The 22,499-nt window shown below is 39.6% G+C and overlaps 1 protein-coding gene across 7 annotated transcripts in view; it reads left to right on the plus strand.

Moving 5' to 3' along the window:
- The window catches only part of MBOAT1 (membrane bound O-acyltransferase domain containing 1), a 60,479-nt gene that overhangs the window by 25,102 nt on the left and 12,878 nt on the right, over positions 1-22,499 (plus strand). For 4 of the 7 annotated variants that reach the window (XM_015275862.4, XM_025147251.3, XM_046924075.1 and 1 more), the window contains 6 exons: positions 1,687-1,782; positions 5,517-5,528; positions 11,153-11,208; positions 14,590-14,644; positions 17,381-17,564; positions 18,922-19,114. In XM_015275862.4, coding sequence (XP_015131348.1) covers positions 1,687-1,782; positions 5,517-5,528; positions 11,153-11,208; positions 14,590-14,644; positions 17,381-17,564; positions 18,922-19,114 — 596 coding nt within the window. The remainder of the gene's footprint in view (positions 1-1,686; positions 1,783-5,516; positions 5,529-11,152; positions 11,209-14,589; positions 14,645-17,380; positions 17,565-18,921; positions 19,115-22,499) is intronic. The other 3 variants (XM_046924087.1, NM_001389396.2, XM_040683412.2) reach the window with 1 other exon arrangement.

Raw genomic sequence — 22,499 nt, forward strand, 5'->3', positions numbered from 1 at the left:
ATTAATTTTAGCAAAATTACAGTGTATTTAAGATACGTGAGAATAAGCTTGAAAAATTCAAGTGTAGTGCCTGGATCTTTGCGTACAGAGGTCCTCTAAGAACACTGGGACCTTTGTAGTGGGAGTCGGAGAGCTGGCTCTCTTCCCTCCCTCCCCAAAATGCAGGTGGAAATGAACAAAGGAAATAAAAGCAACAACACAGTTTAATGTGCATGCACCTATCCCTGGTTATTTTCAGCTAGTTTGCTCTCTGGTGAAGCTACCAGCCTTCAAGATTTGTAAGCTGAAAAATTAATCCAGCATTGGAAACGCTCCAAGCTGCAACAGCAATTCACTATCGTCTCTGCCTGGTCACTGCTCCCCTTTCAATCTTTTCACTTGAGCATCAAGGCTTATTTTAAATACTTCATCCCATCTATCACAGTTACATGTCTCACCTGGGTGACCTGCCATTCTCAGTTGATGAGAGGGAGCCTAAGGAACTGGATTGGATGCCTGACTGAGATAAAGTAAGACAGATTCTGCTTGGAATCTCCTGAAGAAGTTGTCATGTTCCCTCAGTCTGCCTTTCAGCCGGCTGTTTGCTTCAGCCACATGAACTACAGATTGTCTTGTGATCCTTGTCTTCAAATCCATCACTGTCACTCACACTGCAGTTTATTAGTCCCCAGAGAGGAAAAGCTTATTTCATTTATAGCCAGCCATGACATGAGGAAGGCATGTCTAGTTTTCAGCCTGCTGACTGTTGCTCTTGTTTTATTTTGCCTTTAGTTTCATTCTCTGATCCAACTTATTCTGGATATTTTTTCCATGTAGCTAGCTTCTGATGTAAGGGATGCTAGTTGGCCCAGTCCTGCCCCAACAGAAGTTTATGGAATGTAAGCCTTTCAGCTCACCTTTGTACTCTCTAGTTTACTTCACTTATCAGTCTTGTTTCCAAGTGTCCATTCACTTCTTATCTCCTCAGTATCTTAATTCTTGCTTGGGTGTGTGCAGGGAGAAATTAATTATGGGAAAGGATGCATCTGTCACACCTGGAAGCTGCAGTGCTCAACTCTTATAGTGAAAAATGTCATGCCGTTCTACTGCCTAGCAATTTTGTGGTCATCCTGAAAAACTGAGAGTGAATTTATCAAGCTTAAGCAATCGCTTCTTCTGGAAAATGCCATAATTCAGTACTTGGAGCTGAAAATGTTAGGCCATGTGTCATTACCTAGCTTCATACGTAATCAGAAAAGAGAAAATATCTTAAATATTTTAATTTCTAGTGATTCAGAAAGAGTTGTATGTGTAAACAAAGGGCATTTACAGATAGAAAAAAGTAATGGATAACTTCAGCTACACACACACAACATAACTGAATGTAAAATGCCTGAGTGAAATAAATTTCAAATAGTATGTGGGAGGGGGAGCTCTGAAATGCTTGGAATGATCACTTTTTTTTTTTTTTAACAGTGTAAGGAGACATCTCTGTAATGCTTCAGCTGCATTTAAATTCTCTTAAAAATCCTCCTGGAACTTAGATTTTTTTTTGCCAGATCTTGTAACATTGATTCAGACTTGTGAATAATGTTGTTTGCAAAGATCAAACCATGCTTCTAAACAAGTCCAAACCCAATTTGAGTGATTCCAGTTCTTGTTCCTACTTGTGTCAGTAACTATGTATTCTGTATCTTATGTTTTTAGGTACTCTTTTGTTGTAGCTATGGGATACCTCACCTTGTGCCACATAAGCCGAATATACATATTTCATTATGGTATTCTGACTACAGATTTTTCTGGGTGAGTGAGTCTGCAGGCTGTGTCCTGTATAAATTAATACTAGTTGAATTACATGTTTTAAGAGTAATGTTGATATTATCTGGGAGGGCCTGTAATTTTGTTTGCCTTAACCTTTTTCTAAGATCTTTTTAAAGAAGGAATGAATAAACTCTGTGTGGTTTTAGTGACTCATTGCTTTTGCTGTTTTCCTGTGAGATGCTACCTAGCCAGGAGGGTAGGCCTTGGTTCCACTTGGAGCAGCCTGGGAGGAGAGGCCTGCACAGCCCCTTGTGTTTGGAGGTTGGTCCTGAGAGGCAGGCTGGGCATCCCACCTTCCCAGGCACCTCCATTGGCTCCAAGTCATCCCTTTTCCCTTTCCTATTTATCTTGGAGGGGACTTGGGGGGCTCTGGATTCCTCTGTAGCCTGATGGAGAAAGTGTTTCCTAGCAAGGGGCTGCCGCTGGTGAGAAGGGGCTTGGGGGCAAGTGTCTGGGGGAGCTGGGGTGTGAGTGAGCAGTGCAGGCAGGCATGCAGCTAGTGTTATGGACTCTGTTGTCATGGCAGGTTGTGGCTGTTGTTAAATAGCACAGCTTCTTGTGGGCAATGCATTTCTGTGGAATGGTGTTCACAGAAACTCTAGGCCCTCTATATTTGATCTCACAGAAATAGTAGAGAATACTTTGCAGAAATACAGAACAGCTAATGTTATATATTTTGTTTATGAGAGGAAGGCATATTTTTTGCGTTATTTACAAAGTGTGCTAATTCATATTCCATTTGTTTAATTGAATGCCTGAACAGAATAATTATGAACATACCATGAAAAACCTCTGTAAACTGGCATAGTCAGTTGTAGACTCCTATTCCAATCCTCTGCCTTCTTACAGGCATAAAGTAGGTGCATATGTATCTCTCTGTGAGGTAATGATGGGTTCAAGCATTTAATTGCATTTCTGAAAAAAAAAAAATGTTCTTTGAGGACTTCAGAGTTTTTTTCATTGGAGAATGGGGCAGAAAAGAGAACACATTTAGAGAAATCTAGTTCTCTAATTTTTCTGTGATTCTCTTAATACCCAAAAGCATGTCCTGAATGAGCATGGCATACCAAGAAGCCTATAAATGGGACTGGAATGTTATAGCTCTGTGTGTATTAGACAGAGAAAGAAATGCAAGAGAGCATGCTTTTCTGAATAGTGTTCAGAATGTACTGTGAGGCATATTAGCTGTCTCTGTCTGAGAACATCCAGCTGAGACTGGGTGTGGAAGAAGAGGAATGGTGGTTGTTTTATAGACTAGGTAGTAGTTTCTGCTCCCTTGGTGAAAAAGGAGCTGCATATCTAATGATGAGCTTGAGAATAATAGTACTGAAAGATTAATACTTGAACTTACTCTATTTTTTTGTCCTGATATTTAAGATATGGACCAATTCCTAAACTTCAGTCCAACATAAAACTGTCAAAGAGGAAACAACTGGATAATGTAATACGGATAGCAACTAATCTTGATGGTATTTTTAAAAACTAAGAATAATTCAAGCTATTGCAATAGCTTTAAGGAAAACTCACCATCCAAAGTGCTCAAACTGAGATCAGCCTCATAAATCTCTCTTACAGCCTGTATTCCTCAGCTGTGAATAATACATGCCCACTGAGGCTTTGTGAACATATCTAAAGAGATGTTACGTCTGGAAGAGACAAAATCAGAGTCACAGAATGGCTTGGGTTGGACCATTCAGTTTACAATTACAGACCATTCAGTTCCAAACCATCATGCTGTGGGTAGGATTGCCAGTCACCAGGTCAGGCTGCCCTGGGCCCCATCCAGCCTGGCCTTGAACACCTCCGGGGATGGGGCATCCACAGCTTTTCTGGGAAACCTGTTCCACTGCCTCACTACCCTCTGAATAAAGAATTTTCTCCTAACATCTGATCTGCATCTCCCCTCTCTTAGTTTAAAACTGTTCACTATCAGACCATGGAAAAAATCGGTTTCCCTCCTGTTTATAAGTGCCCTTTATGTACAGAAAGGCCACAGTGAGGTCTCTTGAAAGCCTCTTCTCCGAGCTGATTCTCATAGACCTCGGTTTTGCCATGTATAAGTAAAAACTGAACCTCCTCCTCCTCATTCTCCTTTGTTTGATGGTTCCACGTATGAAACAGAAGGAAAGCATTCAAATATGCTTCTGGCTAGAACAGTGTCCTTAAATCCTTTCTCAAGACTTCACAAACTACCAAAACAGAATCCATGTAGAGATGTCCATCTTCCTTTAACCTCCCAGCCTTTTTGCTGAACACAGCTGGGGATACACCGAAGGAGCAAGCCACTGCATTTAGGGGAATCTTTAAAATGAACAAAAAGCCTGTCATCTGCTGATTTGTATTTGAGATCTCAGTATTCCGTAAGACTATGATGATACGCCATTACTAGAAGGCAATTTTAATACATTACATAGGCATGTAACCTGTTCTGGTGTCATCAGCTCTTTCCAATGTTGATTTCCTGAAGCAGAGACATGTCAGACATTAAATGGGTGTTTTTCATGGGTGTTGGAAGGGACCTCTTGAGATCATCTAGTCCAACTCACTTGCTGAAGCAAATTCCCTAGAGTAGGTTACAAAGGGAAGTGTCCACACAGGTTTTGAATATCTCCAGAGAATGAGACTCTGCAGCCTCTCTGGGCAGCTTGCTCCAGTGCTCTGTAACCCTCGAAGTAAAGAAGTTTTTCCTCTTGTTTTTATGGAACTTCTGTGTTCCTGTTTGTGCCTATTGCTCCTTGTTCTCTCACTGGGAGCTATTGAAAAGAGCCTGGCCACATCCACTTCACTCCTTCCCTTTAGGTATTTCTAAGCATTGATGAGACACCTTTCCCCCCGCCAGTCTTCTCCAGACTGAAGAGTTGCAGGTCACTGAGCCTTTCCTCATAAGGGAGGTGCATTAGATCCTTAATTTTCTTTGTGTTGTAGCTTATTTGCTCTTGTGACCTACTTTGTGCACTTAAACAGTGCACAAAAGTGCATGCATAACCCTTTCTATGTGTGTTAGTAAATGTATTTTTTGGTTCCTTACTTTTTTGGTTGTACTGTTTGTTTGGGACTCTGTATTCCTTTTTGAGAACACAGCTTTTAAAATGCAAGTAGAGGTGGACAGAGAGCAAGGTAACTTTTGAGTCATACCTTAAGTAAATGAAAATGAAATGTGACTCATCACTTCAAGTTCAAGAAGTAAGGAAACTTGTTCTGTGCTGGTGACTAGTTAATTCTTCTAAGTCCTGCCAACAGTATGTTTGTTCACTGGCTAACAAAACTATGCTCAAACCAACTGTAGCAACTTCTTGGTTTGAGTTTTCATGTGTTTCATTGTACTTAGATGAAAAGTTCACTTGTTTTAAACTACATGTCAGGTTATAATGATAACAAATTCCAGTTTGCTATGCTTAAATTTTGATTATATAAAAATATATCTTTTCTATTTACATTTAATCATATTTCTTTCATTTATGTTATATCAAAAATGTGGTGACATAACATTTTCTTCTATCAGCTTTCTCAGTGAAAGTTCAATTCCTTTTTTTTTTTTTTTTTGACACTAATTGTAAAATAACTGAACTCTCTGCGTCCCCCATAATTCAAATCAGTCTTTGGGAGAAACATGCATGTTTCATTTTGCTTTGCTTGCTTAGCATTAATACATTGTACCTAGGAAAACTAAATCATAACTCTTTTTCTCTTTTTCTCTTATTTCTTCTTATGCTAAGAGGATTATGCTGGTAAGTTGCCTGGTTTCTGTACAGCGTTATAAAAATGGTAATATCAACATACATTTTTGTTCTTTGTGTCAAGGCTTCAGACCGAGTATAGCAATATTATGATGTTAGGGAAAAATTAGTTTAAAATCAAGGGATTTTGGTCGGGATTTTTGAAAATTACAAATGGATATGTTTTCAGTCTAGCAAGCTTTCTGAACAAATACCACATGCATATGGTCATCTGGACAGAATTCAGGGTAGCTCCTCATCCATGTGAAGTTCTATGACTGCTTTAATCCTTTGCTTGGGTAAGACCATAAAGCTTTTTGGTTTCCTCTTTGAATTCATACGTTATCTGAGCAAAATTTCATAATATTGCAGAAAACAGGCATAGATCTACTCTATTTCCCTAATGCCATGTTGGACCATAGTGCAGAAATGCTACTTGATCCTCTGAATTTAAGTGTTGTTTTTTTTTTTTCTCCTGAAAATGTGTGCAGTGCAGTACACTGTTTGTGGTGTATGTTTCAGAAGCTCTGGATGACCTTGGTAAGGTCAAATATCCAGTGACAGTATAGCAGAGCAAATGCAGGGGGTGCAGTGAAGTTTGGGACTGGCTTCTGCTATTACAACTACTGGTAAAGGCAGTTGGTTTTCTTTTTTTTGACGTCTCCAGAAACAGATTTTAAGTAAAATATTTCTATCATGAAAGGGTAAAAAACACTATTTGGGAGCTTTCACCAAAAAAACACCTTTGTGAAGCAAACTGGGAATGGAGGAGTAGGCATGAGCATATAAAGTCAAGCGTTTCCCCTCTGTGTATGCTTCAGTCTTTCATTTTTCTGTTGAAAGGAGAAATATGACCTTGTTGCCAGTGAGGCTGTTGTGGCCCTGTCTCAGTGATCTCTTTGCCAGCACAGTTAATATCACAGTGCAGTGTGACTATGTGAGCTCCTCGTACTGCTTTCCAGGCTAAAGAGATAAACCTGAAAGAAACGTTTGCTGACTTTTTTGTTGCAATGAGCCCTTATACTCCACCTACTTGCTTATTGAAATCAGGTCAGTGGAAACTATTTGTAGCTCTGGTGTGCCAGACTTCTCCATGGGATTACCTAAGGTCAGGCAGACGCTGCTTGGTTCGTAAGCACTGAGGTTTGCCTAGTGCAAAATCCAGTTTCTGGTATGTCGAACATCCCCATAGCAGGCAACAAACTGATGCTGGCATCCTTAGTTCCATTGGCCTGTGTTGCTGAGCAAATGTATTCTGCTGGGACAAGTCATGTTTGAAAATGACATGAACTGGCATGTTTTCATTTGGAGGGTTTAATTAGAGGAGCAAAACCCTTTTTCCTTATTCAGCATTCTGTAAACTGTTGCATCTTTGTCTTGTTTTTCAAGACATCTCAATTTAGGTAGTAGAAGAGATTTTTTTTTTTTGTTGAAGTTATTCCACACTAATAATGTTTTTCATAAAATTCACTAAAAATTACGTTACTATTTCATATTGAATTCCTGGGAATTCTTAATTAAAAGTTGGCCAATATGGTTTGTGTATGGGAGGTACAATACAGCTGCAGTTTCTTATTAAACTCTTAGTAAGTGTATAAAACATAAAAGAAAAAATCACAAAAAAGTCACAAAAAGTCTATGTATCTGTGCTAGTTTGTGACTGCAGTGTTTAGCAGTACAGATGGAGAGAGGAGGGTTGTACGTTATATACAACTTATATACAAGCTAGGATAGGATATACAACATAGGAAGTAGCTGCAAAGCAGTTGGAAGTTGTTCACGTATGATGGGGTTCAACTGTTTTGGGCTTCTTAAACACATATTTTATTTCAAATGCTCTGCTCCTGAGGGTAGATCTTCATGCTTTATCTGTAAATGCAAGTAGGTCTATCTATAAATACAAGCAGGTAGACTGTCTTTTAAAAATTTGTTTAAATAATTAAATAAGTTTAAAATTTTGACCTAACAATTTGTCCCACTGTCAATAACTCATGCATTTCTCTCAAAATCTGGGAGAACGAAAAGGTCATTGGAAGTTTTATAGTTTTGTTAACTTCCTTTCTCCAGTGCTCTCATATTGCCAAGTTTTAATAATCAGAACTTGTGCATATTTAGGAAATGGTGTTCTTTTGTTCTGTTTTTTTTTTTTTCCCTAAATAAAGTTTATTTTCTGTGTCTGACTTCAATATTGTTTAAGATTTGTGTTCTCACGCGTCGCTCTGTGAAGATGTATAAAAGAGTATATTTTTTATTCTGTAGAAACAAAAGCAGTTTTAGACTTGCTCTGTGTGTGTGTGTGTGTGTGTGTGTGTGTGTGTGTGTGTGTGTGTGTGTGAGCAATGTGTGAGTTGCAGGGAGGAGTAGGACAAGCTATGGTTGTGCAGAAGGGTGGCCCCACACCTCGGTAGGATGCCAGGAGGATAGAGAGTCCCAGCGCTGCTATTGCCTTGCGGCGTGCCCTCTCTTGCAGCAAAGACTCGGGCCCCCAGAGGGAGAATGATTGATGGATGAAGGAGGAAGAAGATACTCCCTGCTCACCTGAAACCTTGCTCACTCAATTGTATGGAATGTCTGATGATACCTAATGCTGATCTTGTGAAAGATTTAGAGAATGTCATCCATTGCTCCTGTACAGCAGGTTTACACCTTCCCAAGCAGTATGTGGAACAGATGGGTGAATCTGTAACATGAGAGTGGCAGAAGGCAGAGCTACATATTCTTCAGATCCATTCTGAGGGTCGCCCTCCCAACAGTGGTCCAGGAGTGTCATGTTTGATATCTTCCCTGGAGTTCAGGCTTGAGGGAGGGAGACAGTGTGTCTTCCCTGATGAAAATGCACGTGAGACTCATTTGTTCTACTGGGGTACAATGCGCTGTGAATGAGACAATTCCTAATATAGGTAAAAATGACCTCTGTCTTCTCTGTGTTTACATGGTGTACAGTTTTAATGCAGGCTGTGCTCTTGCTTCCATTGGTTAATCAGCACATCAGAATTGTTTGCGTTTTGGATCTCTCTGGCTTACAGTGGGGGGCCTGATCTTCAAAGACAAGTATCTAAATTTAGTCACTTAAAGGCGTAGAATTTTGGCTCTGAGCCCGAGGTTAAAATTTACAAACTTCAATATCAGCATAAAGTGCTTGCTGTAAGACAGACACGCTACAAATTGAAGCAATTTTAAACAAGTGTTAGTGTTCACCCGTAGAGCTAAAGGGTCAAGTAGTGACAAAATAAAAGTCTGTGTTTATATCGGTGGAACTGCTGCTTCACTGAAAGTCTCTATCTCTCCTAAGGATTAAAAAGTCTGCTTTTTTTTGTATCTTTAAAGAGCTGGGGTTTATGTATCTTTGAAAGAAAAGCTAGAATTTGAATGGGAAAACCTGAGAAATACATTTTATAAAATACTGGTGAAAACAGCTTATAACGAGCTTTTAAAAAAATGGAAAGATTAATTGGAATAAAACTTAGAATGACTTTTTCACATTATTGGAGCTGCCTGGACAATGAAGAAAAGTCATTATTAGATTTGTCTATTCTTGAGTTGTAATCTGTGATCTAGATGACCCAAGAATTAATGCTGCAGAGACACTTGTGTTACAGTTGTATTCCAGATTTCTATATATAAAAGCTTGTTCTGGATTTTGTGTGCAAGTGTTTTTACTGATCTTTCAAGAGGATATTGCCAAAACCATAAAAATAGTTTCTGATTAAAAAATTGGCTGATAATACATGTTGTCCTGGCTTTGGTTAGAAAATGCAAATTACTCCACCTACACAGAATTATGTGTAGACACTTGAAACAGATCAGATATATTTAGTATAAAAAAAATAAAAGACCACTTTCCATGAAAAATATCTTTTTCCAGTAGTCTTTTTTACTGTGCTCAGCGTATTAATTATCTTGAAAATCAGTTTGATTTATCACAGTGGGATGATGAGGATGATGAGACTGTACACAGTTTATATAGCCTTTGGGTTTACATTTGATTGTAACCAGTGGGTTGTTTGAGGGTAAGGATGATTCAGAATCTCTTACAAAACCATGTAGGATATTCATATGTGACTGTTATTTTAGGCAGATATCATTGAATATATCTCTTTTTTCCTTATCTTGAGATGTGGATGGGGTAAATACAGTGCTTGAGCTTAAAAAAAAAAAAAAAAAAAAAAAAAGCTTCAATATTTTTTCTTTCATTGGATCCCAGAAAATATGTCACAGTGTTTAAAATAAATAGCCATACAATGTTTAGTGGTCATCTGTTTGTCTTTAAAAAGTTCTCCATACCAGTCAAACCCTGTAAATAGGTGGTTTCCTATTTCCTCTTCTAACTTGTTTGGAAGACATCATTAATGTTCAAGGTAAAAATCTTCGTATGGTTTATGCTGTTAATTTATTCCCAAGTTAAGAAGAAATCAATTATATTAATCCTCAGAGAAATCAAATTTCTTGAGTGGAACTGGTGTTACATGTAATCATTGTAAATAATGCTTTAAAAGTCATTGTGTCCTCATCACTCTTTGCAACCCAGTTTCTGTTAGAATTGTGTAGGTCTGGGACTTGGGCACCCTGTGCTGGTGTCTGCAGTGGCAGAATAATATGGGGAGGCAAGGGCAGCACATGCTCATCACTCCCTTTTCCTGGCATGGACTCTTCCAGATTACAGGTGCTCAGTGGTGGGTTTGGTGTTTAGGGCTCTACAGCACTTAAAAGCTGTACGTGGATAGCAATTATGGAGCCTCGCCTTGTGGGGGTCTGATTGATTTTTCCTCACAGTTTGCTCCTCTTCTTTCTACTCAAAAAGCTGTACTTGGCCTTTTTTTTTTCCCTGTTCATCAACTGTGGCAGCCCACAGTATTAAGAATCTCTGTAAAGCCAGATATTGGAAATATAAGCAGTGCTACTGAATGTAAGGTCTGTATATTGCTTGTTTGGTTGGCCCTAAAGCTGCTGGCATTGTAGCCTATAAACCTGGCTCAGGTTCAGCTAGCTTGTGTGTTTGGGAGTCTCCAGATCCCATGTGCCAAACACTCCCAGTTGGATAGGCAGGCTGTCCACACAGCAGTCACAAAACCAAGAAGCAGGGGGGATGTTGTGTCATGCTGACAGCCATTGTGGTATTTGCACTTTATCAATTGGACTATTCACATATGGAAATAAGTATGTGTATCTGCAGAGTCAGTATTTGTTTAAAGCAGTGAGGAAACAGATGACTGGAGAGTTAACAGCAAGGAAAGGCAGTGTTATGTTACAGTAATATTGCTATATTCTGCTGTTGCATCCTATGGGGCTTGAATTTGGTCTTTGTGTGGAAGGAAGCGCACTGGGCTGCAGAATCTGGTAGTCCTTAATGGTATGACTTCTTCTGAATTACAATTTTCACTGCTGTGGGGTGGGGAGGCATAAAATAAGGCTTTGTGTGTGCTTAGCAATTAAAAATTCCAGTGCGAGTTACTGTGGGGTTGTTTTGAACTCAGGCAATTGTTTTATGCTTGAGTTGCTCCTTCAATTTTAATTGGATGTTTTCCACTTGTTGCTGATACAGTTATGCCTTTTAAAGGGATAAAGACATCCAGTAAGAAAGTTGAAAATAATTTCAATTACAAGATGTGTAACTGCTGTGTCTGTCTTTGTTACAGCCCACTGATGATAATTACACAGAAGATCACAACACTTGCATGCCAACTACATGATGGTAAGTAAGGGAATTTCTTCCCATGAAGACAACGTTTTTATTCTCAGTACATTCTGTGAATAACGGAGAAGATGAATGTAGTTCAGTGAGTTGCTCCAAGTGAAGAAGAAAAATGCTTTGTAGAGAAAAACAAGAGATTTCAAGTTTTGATCAGTTCTCTAGAATCAAACTGTCCTTTCAGTAATGAAAACTATTTTTCCTTTGTGTAATCTCTGTTTCTTTGGCATGCAGTTTGGATTTTAATTGGAATCTGCATTTACTGTTTCAATGCTATAGTGCATCTCCGTTAAGCTTTCTGAAGCAATTCTTGATTCTCAAAAATCAAGAGCTGTATTTGATCTCTAGCTTCAGCCATTAAAATCAATGTAGAAAGTTTATGCTGTCAGTAGTATTTACAGCATAAATGATAGGGAAAATGGCTCTAAAGAGATATAGGTTAGATGCTAGAAAGAAATTTTTTACTCAGAGAGTGGTGAGGTGCTGGAACAGGTTGCCCAGAGAGGCTATGGATGCCCCATCTCTGGAGGCATTCAAGGCTAGATTGAATGGAGCCCTGGGCAGCCTGATCTAGTGGTTGGCAACCCTGCTCATAGCAAGAGGATTTGAATTAGATGATCTTTAAGATCCCCAGTCTAAGCCATTCTGTGATGTATTCAATGAGTTGTGGGAGGTGGAATTCAATTGCTTTTTCTGTGGGAAAAGCAAAGTTGCAGGTAAAATAGTGTTTTCCTTCTTACTCTGTGCTGTGGTAGCAAAGACTAGAAATGCTAATTGTCATCAATACTGCTATTGCTTACATCTTTTGATGTTGCACTATGAACTTCCAATGGCCTGATGCCCACTGTATTATAAGGTAGGGGTGACTAGGCTCTAGAACTGCTGTGCTCTAGATTTAGATGGTGGCCACTACAGGCTGCAGGATCTGGCATTTGCAAGCCAAGTTTATGTTGAATGGGTCTGTATTGTGATTTCACCCCAATAGGCAACTGAAATCCACCACTCTGTTCCCTCACTCCCCCTTCTCAGCGGAAGAGAGGGAGAAAATCTAATGAGGAAGGGCTCCAGGTTGAAATAAGGATGGGGAGATCACTCATCAGGTATCATCACAGGCAAGACGGACTAGGAGACTAAGTTTTTGCCTCTTACCAACAGATCAGGGCAATAAAACTAAAAGCAAACTAAAAACATTTTCCTTCCATTCACTTTCTTATATTTCCTGTCCCCAAGCAGTACAGGGGAACAGGGAATGGAAGCTGCAATCAGTTCATAATGCTTTTTATCTGCTACTCCTTCATGGCTGCTGTCTGCCCCTGCTCCATGTGAGGTCTCTCCCACAGGATGCGGTCCTCAAACTGCTCCTGCACAGGCTTCTCACAGGCTGCAGCTCTCCAAGTGCTGCTCCAATATGGCTCTGTACCACAGGGCCAGCCCTTCAGGAGTGCACTGCTCCAGCACAGGTCCCCACAGGCAGCAGCTTTCCCAGACCTCATGTTCCACTGCAGGCTCCTATCTGTAGGCTGCAGCTCTGGTCCAAAGTCTGATCTTGCGGGGCCTTCTCCATGGCTGCAGCTTCTGTCAGGCCACATCCACTGCTGCACCGTGGACTCCTCTATGCTCCACATGCTGTGCATGGACTGCAGAGGGACAGCCTGCTCCACCATGGGCCTCTCCTGTGCTGCATAAAACTTCTGCTCCACACCTGAAGCAACTCCTGCCCTCCTTCTGCATTGATCATGGTGGCTGCAGGGTTTTCTCTCAGATTTCTCATTCCTCTTTCCCAGCTGCTATTGCACAGCAGTTTTCCCCTTTCTAAAATCTACTCTCCTAGAGGTGCACCCGGTGTTGGTCCTGGCTCAGCTCTGCCCAATGGTGGTCCCTTATGGAGCAGCTGAAGCTGGTTCTGATCTGACACAGAGTGGCACTGGACTCTGCTCAAGAGGCCAACCTCGCAGACCCCAAAACTTTGCTGTGTGAAGTTAATACAGTCTATAACTTCTAGCTAGTTATATCAAACACAGCTTGAAGGTCTGCATGGGCTAATTGACCTTGTTAACTTTTGTGTTGCTGGGGCTTCTCTGACCCTGTTATTTAAGCCAGTCAGCTCAGGTATCACTACATGCCACAGTGATGTGCAGCCTATACCCACCCCTAGAATACTGAAGGTAAATTAAAAGGGAGAAGGGAAGAGATAGTAGAGGGGTACAGGAGCATCTTAAACTGAAATTCCTACAGATTAATGATAATGGAAAAGGCTCATTAAATTGTGAATGTCCACACATGGAATGGTTGCTCAAATGGAGACAGCTTGCAGTTCAGATAAATCTAAATTTGTAAAAATTTGATGCAGCTGCCCTTAAATGGAAATGGACAAAATAACCAGCTCCTGAAGTAACTAAGCATTTAATTGTTTCCCTGGAGCTTACACCCTCTCAGTATTGAGGAAATGAAGTAGGGAAGAGAGAAGGGATGTGAGCAGTCTTTTTAAGTAATGGGTCTTATATATGCACATCAATAATTATGGCCAGTACACTGAGGACTGTAATGATAAGTGATACAAAGCCCCTGATCTAGTGAAGATGTATGTATGCATGCTCAGCATCAAGTGCAGTGACACATTCCATGGTGAGTTCTGCTGAATCTGGCAGGATTTCTCACAGTAAGCACAACTAAGGCTTCAGATTGAAGGTTATTAAGATATTTGCTGCTGTAAGCAACATCTGTTTACATGCTGGCCATTATACAAGATTTTCCTATAGGTTTCTTGGGACAGTGAGTCTGTTCTCTGCCTCTGGCCCCAAAGGTCTAATGAACTCAATAGTAGTTCACTCTTCCAGTCTGGACCTTATACATTTCCAGGTTATTACCAATGTGTGAGTTTCAACTTGCTCCAGCAGCAAGCAGCCAGGCTGCTAGTTCACACTCATGAAGCTTCTGTTTCTTGAGAGCCCGTTTCTCTTCCACTGCTTGATGCTCCTGCTGTGAAATGCTCCATTTCTCACCAAGGAGACAGCAGGAGGCTGGAGCTTAAATGAGCCAGCAGCTTCTGGGAACAGAGGTTTTTCCTGCACAGGACTGTTAGCAGGGGCTGCTGGGGGCTGTTGCCAGTTGGTGGCATTGTGAGTTGCATTGTCTGTGTGGGAATACCGTGACTGCTTCTTCTGGAAGCATATCTAGGGTGAAAAAAGGGGGCATGAGATAAGGAGCAGGATAAAGAGAATATGAATATATTTGACCTAAAAGTTGGGAATTGAGCTATATTACAACTGCTCATGACAAAGAAATCTTGAAGCCTATGGCTTTAGGAACTTCCTGTCTATGAGATACAAACACAAGGCTTTGGAGATGGTTTTCAAAAAGATCTAATGTGACTTTTCTTTCTAGGAATAGGGCGACAAGCTGAGGAACTTACTGCTGAGCAGAATCGGCTTGCTGTGAAGTAAGAATTTAATTCCTGCATTGATGGGTGTTTAATTTCATCTAAAGAAATTTAGGATTTGGGATTTTTCTTTTTTTCTTTTCAGTGTCAGTAGTAACTGGTGGTCTAGCCATGAAAATGTCACCTCCTTCTTCCTAGTCCATAATGGGATAAAAGAGCTTCCTGCTTTTTCTATTTGCTTGAGGAATTTTGTTCTTGTAATAGTACTGTTGTTACCCTCCTAATATGAACATAGTTTCTCTGCTGTATTCGTTATTTCTTCAGCCTAGGACTTGAATCTTTATCACCCTGTGCTTGCCTCTAAAGCATTTGAGTGCTTGGCATCATCTCATTGACTTAAATGTATCCTCCAAGTACGACGAAAGTGGCTTTTGTTGATGCAAGCCCTTAACATTCAAGCTAAGGTTGTACTGTGTAGACTTCTTGCCTGTTGTCCTCATTTTATCTCTGATACGCTATTTTTCAACAACAGAATACTCCTCCTCTGGCAAACTACATACTAAAAATCCCTCTTATCCATTTTGACTTAACTCTGACACTCTAAGTACTGCTTTTCTTCACCATAATTCTCAGACACTGAAACTTTATTTTTCCTGTGTCCTTCTGCAACGTCAGTGCTCCGAGTCCTTCAAGTTATGTGACTTGTCTTCTCATTTTTCACAGGGACACAGCACATTGATCATGTGCTCAAACAGCTTTTTTTTCTTTTTTGTCCCTTAACACAGATGCAGGGTACAGGCAAATTATTTTTTTCAGGAAAACCAGCGTTACCATATGCTACTACTTTTCACCTTGAGGTATACATTGAGGGCCAAGGACATTATTTCTGTGACAGAAAATAGAGCTCTCAAAAAATCTGCCTATGAATTTCTAAAACTAAATGAGTACTTTCTTGAGAAGCAAATATCTTGTAAGGAGGTTTATATAACTTTTGCTGTGGCCCATAGCTTTTTGCCTATTTTTAAAGCTCACAGCACATTGTTCAGCTGCACTGGGCCCCTGTGACCATATGATTAATTCCAGTCCAACTCTTACCAAACATGATTTTTTTATTTTTTTTTCCCTTGTAAAGTAGTGGAGCTTGTAATGTAGAAGAGGATGTCAGTAACTCAAGTGTCAGTGGCAGAGAAACCATAATTGAGGAATTTTAAATCCCCTTTGGTAATACAGCCTTTTGTCTTCCCTCTGATTTCGGTCTGTTCTTGTTTCTCACTCATCCTCTGTGCATTCCTTTATGCATTGCTCATGTCTCCCCACCCACCTCCGTGCACAATCTAAGCTGAAACTAATGACTTTATTTTTAATCTTATTTTTATCTTTACTCTCAGAAACCCAAATCACCGTTCTTATTGTGCAGAACAGAAAAGACGAGCCTTACCCCCAAATAGTTCTCTGCATCCTTCTGTGAAATTATTTCAGCAGGGAATGTATCATTCAGACACTAGCATCTACAATAACCCACGGAGTGAATGCAGAAAATCCTGGCTAAGCTAACTGTTTATTCAAACTAATTCCACTTCAGAATAAAAGTGCGCAAGAGCGATTGCTTAACTGTTGCTTAGTTTTTCTGCTAGAAATTTATGTTTAAATCAGAAAGAATTTTAAGTAGGTTTTTGCTTATGCACACTCATCTGTATCTTGGACAGGAGAATCCTAAAACACTGTGATCTGGATTCTCTTTTAGTCTTGGAGCTGTTAGCACATTAATGGAGAACACTGTGTATCTCAGTACAGAATTTAAGCACTCATGTTTTCTGCCACATAAATAAAGGAAGCTCAACACTTTAGAAACTACACTAGCGGAGTGAGGCCTGCACATCTTTCTTTTCAATCCTACTGATCTGTTGCAATGACAATGGATCTTTTTCATTTTACATCTAATGCTAAAACCTCCAAAGGAACTTGGGAGTTATGCCCTGCAAAATGGAAATAGCAGGCAAGATGAACCTCCTCTGACTTTTTTCTTCAGATGTCTTTTGATTTAAGTGTTTTCACCCTACTTCCTTTTCCTGTTCGTGTTGCAATACAAGCAATTACTTCCTTTATTCGCACAGAAGGACAGAGAGCCTCTTCATTCTGTTCCTGTATGTCTCACATCATGCTTCCTGTTTTTTTGGAGGGCCAAACTGTGCAGGCAGCTGCTTTCAGAAGGGTGGTGGAGAGCTCCTGTCAGTTGTCTCAAAAGCTCCATGCCTTGTAGTTTGCGTAACAACACAAAGTGTTGCATTGCACAGCTCGGTGGGACTGACATTACTCAACTGGTGGTCTTCTAGTCCTTTCTGACCCATGACTTACTGGGCAGATATCCAGAACAGCACCAGCTTCTCACTGTTGTTGCTGCTGGCCCGATCATAGCATACAAGTCAGTTTGTTACAGAGTGGATACTTAGATTTATGACTGTTTTGAAGCTAAAGACTTCAAAGTCTGTTTTATTTCTCATAATAAAACTACAGCTTTTCAGATTGGTAGCATTTGTTCACCTGGGATTTGTGCATTTTCACATTACTCATTACCCTTGTTCTGACTGCCATCTGCCAGACAGCACTGGGATATAAGAAAAGCTGTGCTTCATTTTTTCCAAAAAAGAGGGTTTTTCATTTTATTTTGTTTTGTTTTTAAAGATAAAGTTAGCTTTAGGAGAGGGCTGAGGCGGACGGTACAACTCAAAGTAAAGTGTTCATTAAAACATTTGCTATATCTTTTCTTCTTTTGTTGTGCATGGATGATTTTTACAGGACAAGACCTTCTTTACTGGAGTATTTAAGCTATCTCCTCAATTTTATGAGCATCATAGCTGGACCTTGCAGCAATTATAAGGATTATATAGCTTTCATTGAAGGGAGGCACGTGCACATGAAACTATTAGAAGTGAACTGGAAGCAGAAGGGTTATGACAGACTTCCTGATCCTTCTCCAACTGTAAGTTTTAAAATGACAAAGATTGATTGCAAGGGAGAAGAGAAAATTCTCATAATTGAAAACAAAGTGGAAAAAAACATTTTTGAATTAACTTTCCAGTAAATGTTATAGTGTGTTTTTATTTTTATTTTTTTTCCTGTAAAGTGGCTGCTGTTTTCATTGCAAGGTCAGGGGTGAAGGGGCTGTATCTTCCCTTGAATTCCCCAAATATATTTGGCTTGCAGAATGGGTCATTGGTCAGTGGGTGTCCTTTGTGCAGCAGTGGGAATTTTCTACAGGTTCTAATAACTATGAATTGCAGTTCAGCTCCAGACAGATGAGGAAAACAGCACACATATCAGAAAGCGAAGTCAAATTCTGCTTGTAATGCAGAATACAGTAGGAGTACAGAAATCATGGCTAATCAGAATCTGTAGTATGTCCAGGTGCCTTGCAAGACTTCAGTAGCGTTGCTTCAGATTTACACTAGTCTTACTGAGATCAGAATAAGACCCTCACTGTGTTACATGCAAGTCTGCAGGGAATATGAAGATTTGCATTGTAACCATTTTAAAATAAATACACATTCATTTATTAATGCATAGTAGGAAATTTTTATATTTTCCAAAGTGTGTTGTTTTTTCAATAATATGTCACACTTTTATTAATCTTTTGATAGTGCATGAGTCAATTTTTACATGGTACCCAAGTGCTTCATTTACCTTTTTTTTTGTGCCTGTATCAAGCAGTGTTTACTCTTGACGCCTACGTGAAATTGAGCTTCTAACTACTGACTTGATGCAATTATTTTAGTATATAAAAAGCTAAAGAGTAGTAATAGAAAGCAGCATGGTGTAGCAGATACCCTATGTCATGGGAAAGTACACTGCTGTATGAGATGTATGCTTTTTTGACAAGTGATTTTAGCAAGACATCTGGATAGCAGCTGGACAGTAAGGCTTGCCATTGTACTGAATACTGATGCTTTTGGCTTCTAGGAGGAATCCAGTCTTTCGTTCCAAAACATGACAGTGCATATAGTAAAGCTTTTTCCTTTTTATTTTGGTTTCTTTTATTGTTAATTTCTTTTCTCATTTTAGGATCTCTGATAACTGATACCTCTGATGTAGTTCACAGCCAATTTTCACTTCTATTTCTTGTTTGTACCTATCTCTAGTTAGTTCATTAAACCATGTTAGACATAAGCTTGGACTGTGGCTTTTTTTGGTCACGTCTTCTAAATTAATTATTGTCAATGTTGTCACTGTTAATTTTATTGGTTCTCGAATAATGTTATTTATATATGACATGAGCACTGCTTTTTTCTTCCCTCTAGCAAATGCTTCTAATTAACATTTCACTGTCATTTATTTTTTAGGGAGCAGTGATGTACAAGTTGTGTATCACACTGATATCTCTTGTTTTATTCTTGACACTTACCAAGAACTTTCCTATGGCATATATTATTGATAATGAATTTCTTGAGAAAACGCCCTTCTTAACAAGACTTGGTTACCTGTATGTTGTGACACAGTCTGCAAAACCAAAGTACTACTTTGCATGGACATTAGGTAAGTCTGGCTACATCACTTATTTTTGTAACAAATCATTTCATAAGTGGGAAGGAGGGTGGAAAGTTCTGATACGGTGAGAAAGCAATGAAATGAAATAGTCCGTAGACCTGTAGTTCACCCAGGAGAAGTACACGTGTTCCTACTGGCAATGGTTCTCACTGAAGTGGGGAGATGTGCATAAAATCTCTTTCAATTTGTCTGACATCCTCTGCCTCTGGAAACTATTCTATTTTTCAGCTTCTCACCAGTAAAGTCAATGTAACAATTTCCTCTTAAAGTTTTGTAATTACACTAAAATAATATTTATTATTTCATATTCATAGGAAAAAAAAGAAAAGGTTGCCTCTTCTAAACCTCGATTTTTATGCTTTGCTCGTTATTTGACACTTATGTCAGTGGGGTCAGGAGGTTAAAATTAGTCGCACTGAGGCTTGCACTCAGTCTGGCTCGGGCTTACAAATATGTTACGATGTGAACAGACCTCTCTTTTGTTATGGGACTTCTGCATGTGCATCTGTATTAGAAAGCTGTGGTTCTTGGGGGGAACTGCAGTTATGCTTTGCCTCCAGGGCACTGTGTGGTGCTAGCCTCGAGCAATTGAGAAAGGAACAAAGAACCGTGGGGCAGGTGGAGAATGATGAAGGCAATGGGAAGGACCCACGAGCTTCTTGCAAGGAAAATAAAAAGAGAGAGTTCATTATTGAGAGAAGCAAATTGCTTTGCCTTCAGTATTAGAATCCAACTAGCTCTGTGGTCAAAATTATCTTTTTCTGTTTTACCTTCTTCCTTTTAGAAGTCACCTTTCCTGTCTGTGTGTGAGGATTCAAATCCTTCTTGTCTAGGCTGAAAATTGTGAGACTGAATTTTTTGCTGATATTGCAAGACTTTGCGTGTAGGTAGATTCTGCGGAGACATGTATTTGAATCTGAGAATATCATTGAGATAGCATGGAAAGAACTAGGGAAATTCATTGTGATGCTGAAAATAAAATTTACAGATCTGGAAAAAAACATTGAGGATTATCATCTCTAGGGTGGGAAATGCAGTGAGATAAAGAACTGTTTGCTGAGTAACTCTTTTTTAGAGGTACTCAGTATTAAATTGTCACCTAAAAGTTTTCCAACATCATAGTTAACTATCAGGTCATTATCAAAGAGATTAACTGAGTTAGGACATGGGTGAGCCTTAGAGGCTGCAGAAATATCTTGCAGTGGAAGGGCTTGGGGAAAAGCATGCATTGCATTCTGATGGGTGATGTCTCTTATTCTCATTACAATTTCAGGCAACAAAACAGCAGACATTTTATCCTTTCGCTATTTAGCTTTCTGTGGCACGGCATAAGGCATTCTAAAAGTGCTTGCTGAAACTGCTGATAAGCACTCCCTGCTTTTAGAAGGGGACAGTTGTACTATTGTGTGAGAACTGCAATGATGAATTCCTCCAGATTCATTAAAAGTCAGATGCAAGACAGAAAATTCAGTTTCTCCCCATGCTAGCAATAATCATGTGAGTGTAGCTACAAACTTGTCTCAGAGCTGCTGCTGAAAGCAATTTAGAATTGAGTGCCTACCTCCAAGGGTTTGTATGGAGCAAAACCTATATGCTTGAGCTGTTGAAATCAGAAGGGAAACCTCTGCTGAACTTCATGGAGATTGGGTTTTCACAAGTAATTGGAAGGCTGGACAGCTAAGATACTACTTTGCTCAAGCCACACTTTTCTATAGGATGGTAGCATGTGAAGCAAGAGTCTTGGATATCTGTGGTGTGGCTGTGCCCCTGGATTTCTAATTTCTTGCATTTAACAAAAAAAAAACAAACAAAAAAAGCACTAAGTAGTCCCTACTACCCATCGAGCAAGGAGGAACAAACCTCCTCTGACAGCGACAGTCTATTAGCAGGTGGAATCCTATAAGTCTTGCAGCTTTTCACTGGTCTCATAGCAAGGCACTGGCAGGCCATACAGTAAATATAATTTCTGGCAAGCTTGGTTTGTGATTTTTTTTTTTTTTAAACAGGGACAGATATAAAAGTTGGAAGACCTTTCTTTCCAACAATAAAATCTAGCTTGTTTAGTAAAGTGGAAAGTAAATGGAAAGTGTCCGGTTAGATAACGTTGCTTATTTATTTATTTACTTACTTACCTATTTATTTCCATTGTTGCTTTTAATTAAGTTCTCTCCTTGGTTTTTCACTTTGGGGTTTCTCCAAGAAGTTGTGCCTGTGTTCCTGGCACTTACATAGCAAAATCAGTTTTCACTCTCCAGAAATAAACACTGACCTTTTTAAAGCTTGACTTACTGCAAGCTTATATTTTGTAATTGATCTAGAAGGAAAAGCCTTAACTGTATTTTTGCTTTCCTTTTTCTTCCAATATCCTCAGTGGTGGCTGCATCTACATGATAATGAACACCTCCTATTTTTTTGTTACATAGATAATAGGTTTCTGGTAGGAGCAGGATTTGAGCTCCAGTGATCAAATGGCTCCCAGGCAAGGGCAAATAGTTACCTGGTGCCTTGGGAAACTACAAGAACTTCAGCCTATCGAGTAGAACTGTGCTTAACTGCAACAGCAAGAAGTGGTGCAATAAATGAAAGCCCTACTGTTACCCAAGCTTTTATTTAGACTTCTAGTTGTTAATTCTGTGATTTAAGTTCCTCAATATTTCATTTGTAGAGATAGTCAGGTACTTTAATGAGACTAAGCAATGAGTTTAGTAAAAGGCTTTGTTTGCCTAAGTGAGAATAAAAGTCCTAATTAAAACAACCATGTTGTAACTCTCAGTGAAATGGTGAACTTGTCTTGGAGACAGTACAGTTTCTCTGAGTTCTGGGAATTGCTGGGACTTACAGACTTTTTTTTTAGGGAAAATATTAACTCATGGTGCAAGTGAAACTAAACCTGGTGAGGGATGTGTAAAAGAGCAAAGAATTCTACAGGTACCACACGCTTAAAGAGGGTAAATTTAGGTTAGATATGAGGAAAAAATCTTTTGTAGTGAGGGTGGTGAGGCAATGGAACAGGTTACTGAGTGTTGTGGTTGATACCCTGTTCCTGGAGATTTTCAGGGCAAGTCTGGATAAGGCCCTGGGCAGCCTGATCTAGCTGTGGTGTCCCTATTCGTTGCAGGGGAGTTGGACTAGATGACCTTCAGAGGTCCCTTCCAACTCTAAGAATTCTATAATTCTATGATTGGTCAGAAGAGACAGTCAAAGGAGACCGTACCACTTCTCACATATAAGAAGGGAAAACTGTCTTCAACAGAAATGGAAGAGACTGAGGTGGTCCACACGCTCTTTGCTTCAGTCTTCACTGGGATTCAAGCTTCCCACACCTCTCATATCCCTTAACCTCTAGACAGTGATCAGGGGAGCAAAGTCCTTC

This window comes from Gallus gallus, chromosome 2 (assembly GCF_016699485.2).
Source record: "Gallus gallus isolate bGalGal1 chromosome 2, bGalGal1.mat.broiler.GRCg7b, whole genome shotgun sequence".
Taxonomy (NCBI): domain Eukaryota; kingdom Metazoa; phylum Chordata; class Aves; order Galliformes; family Phasianidae; genus Gallus; species Gallus gallus.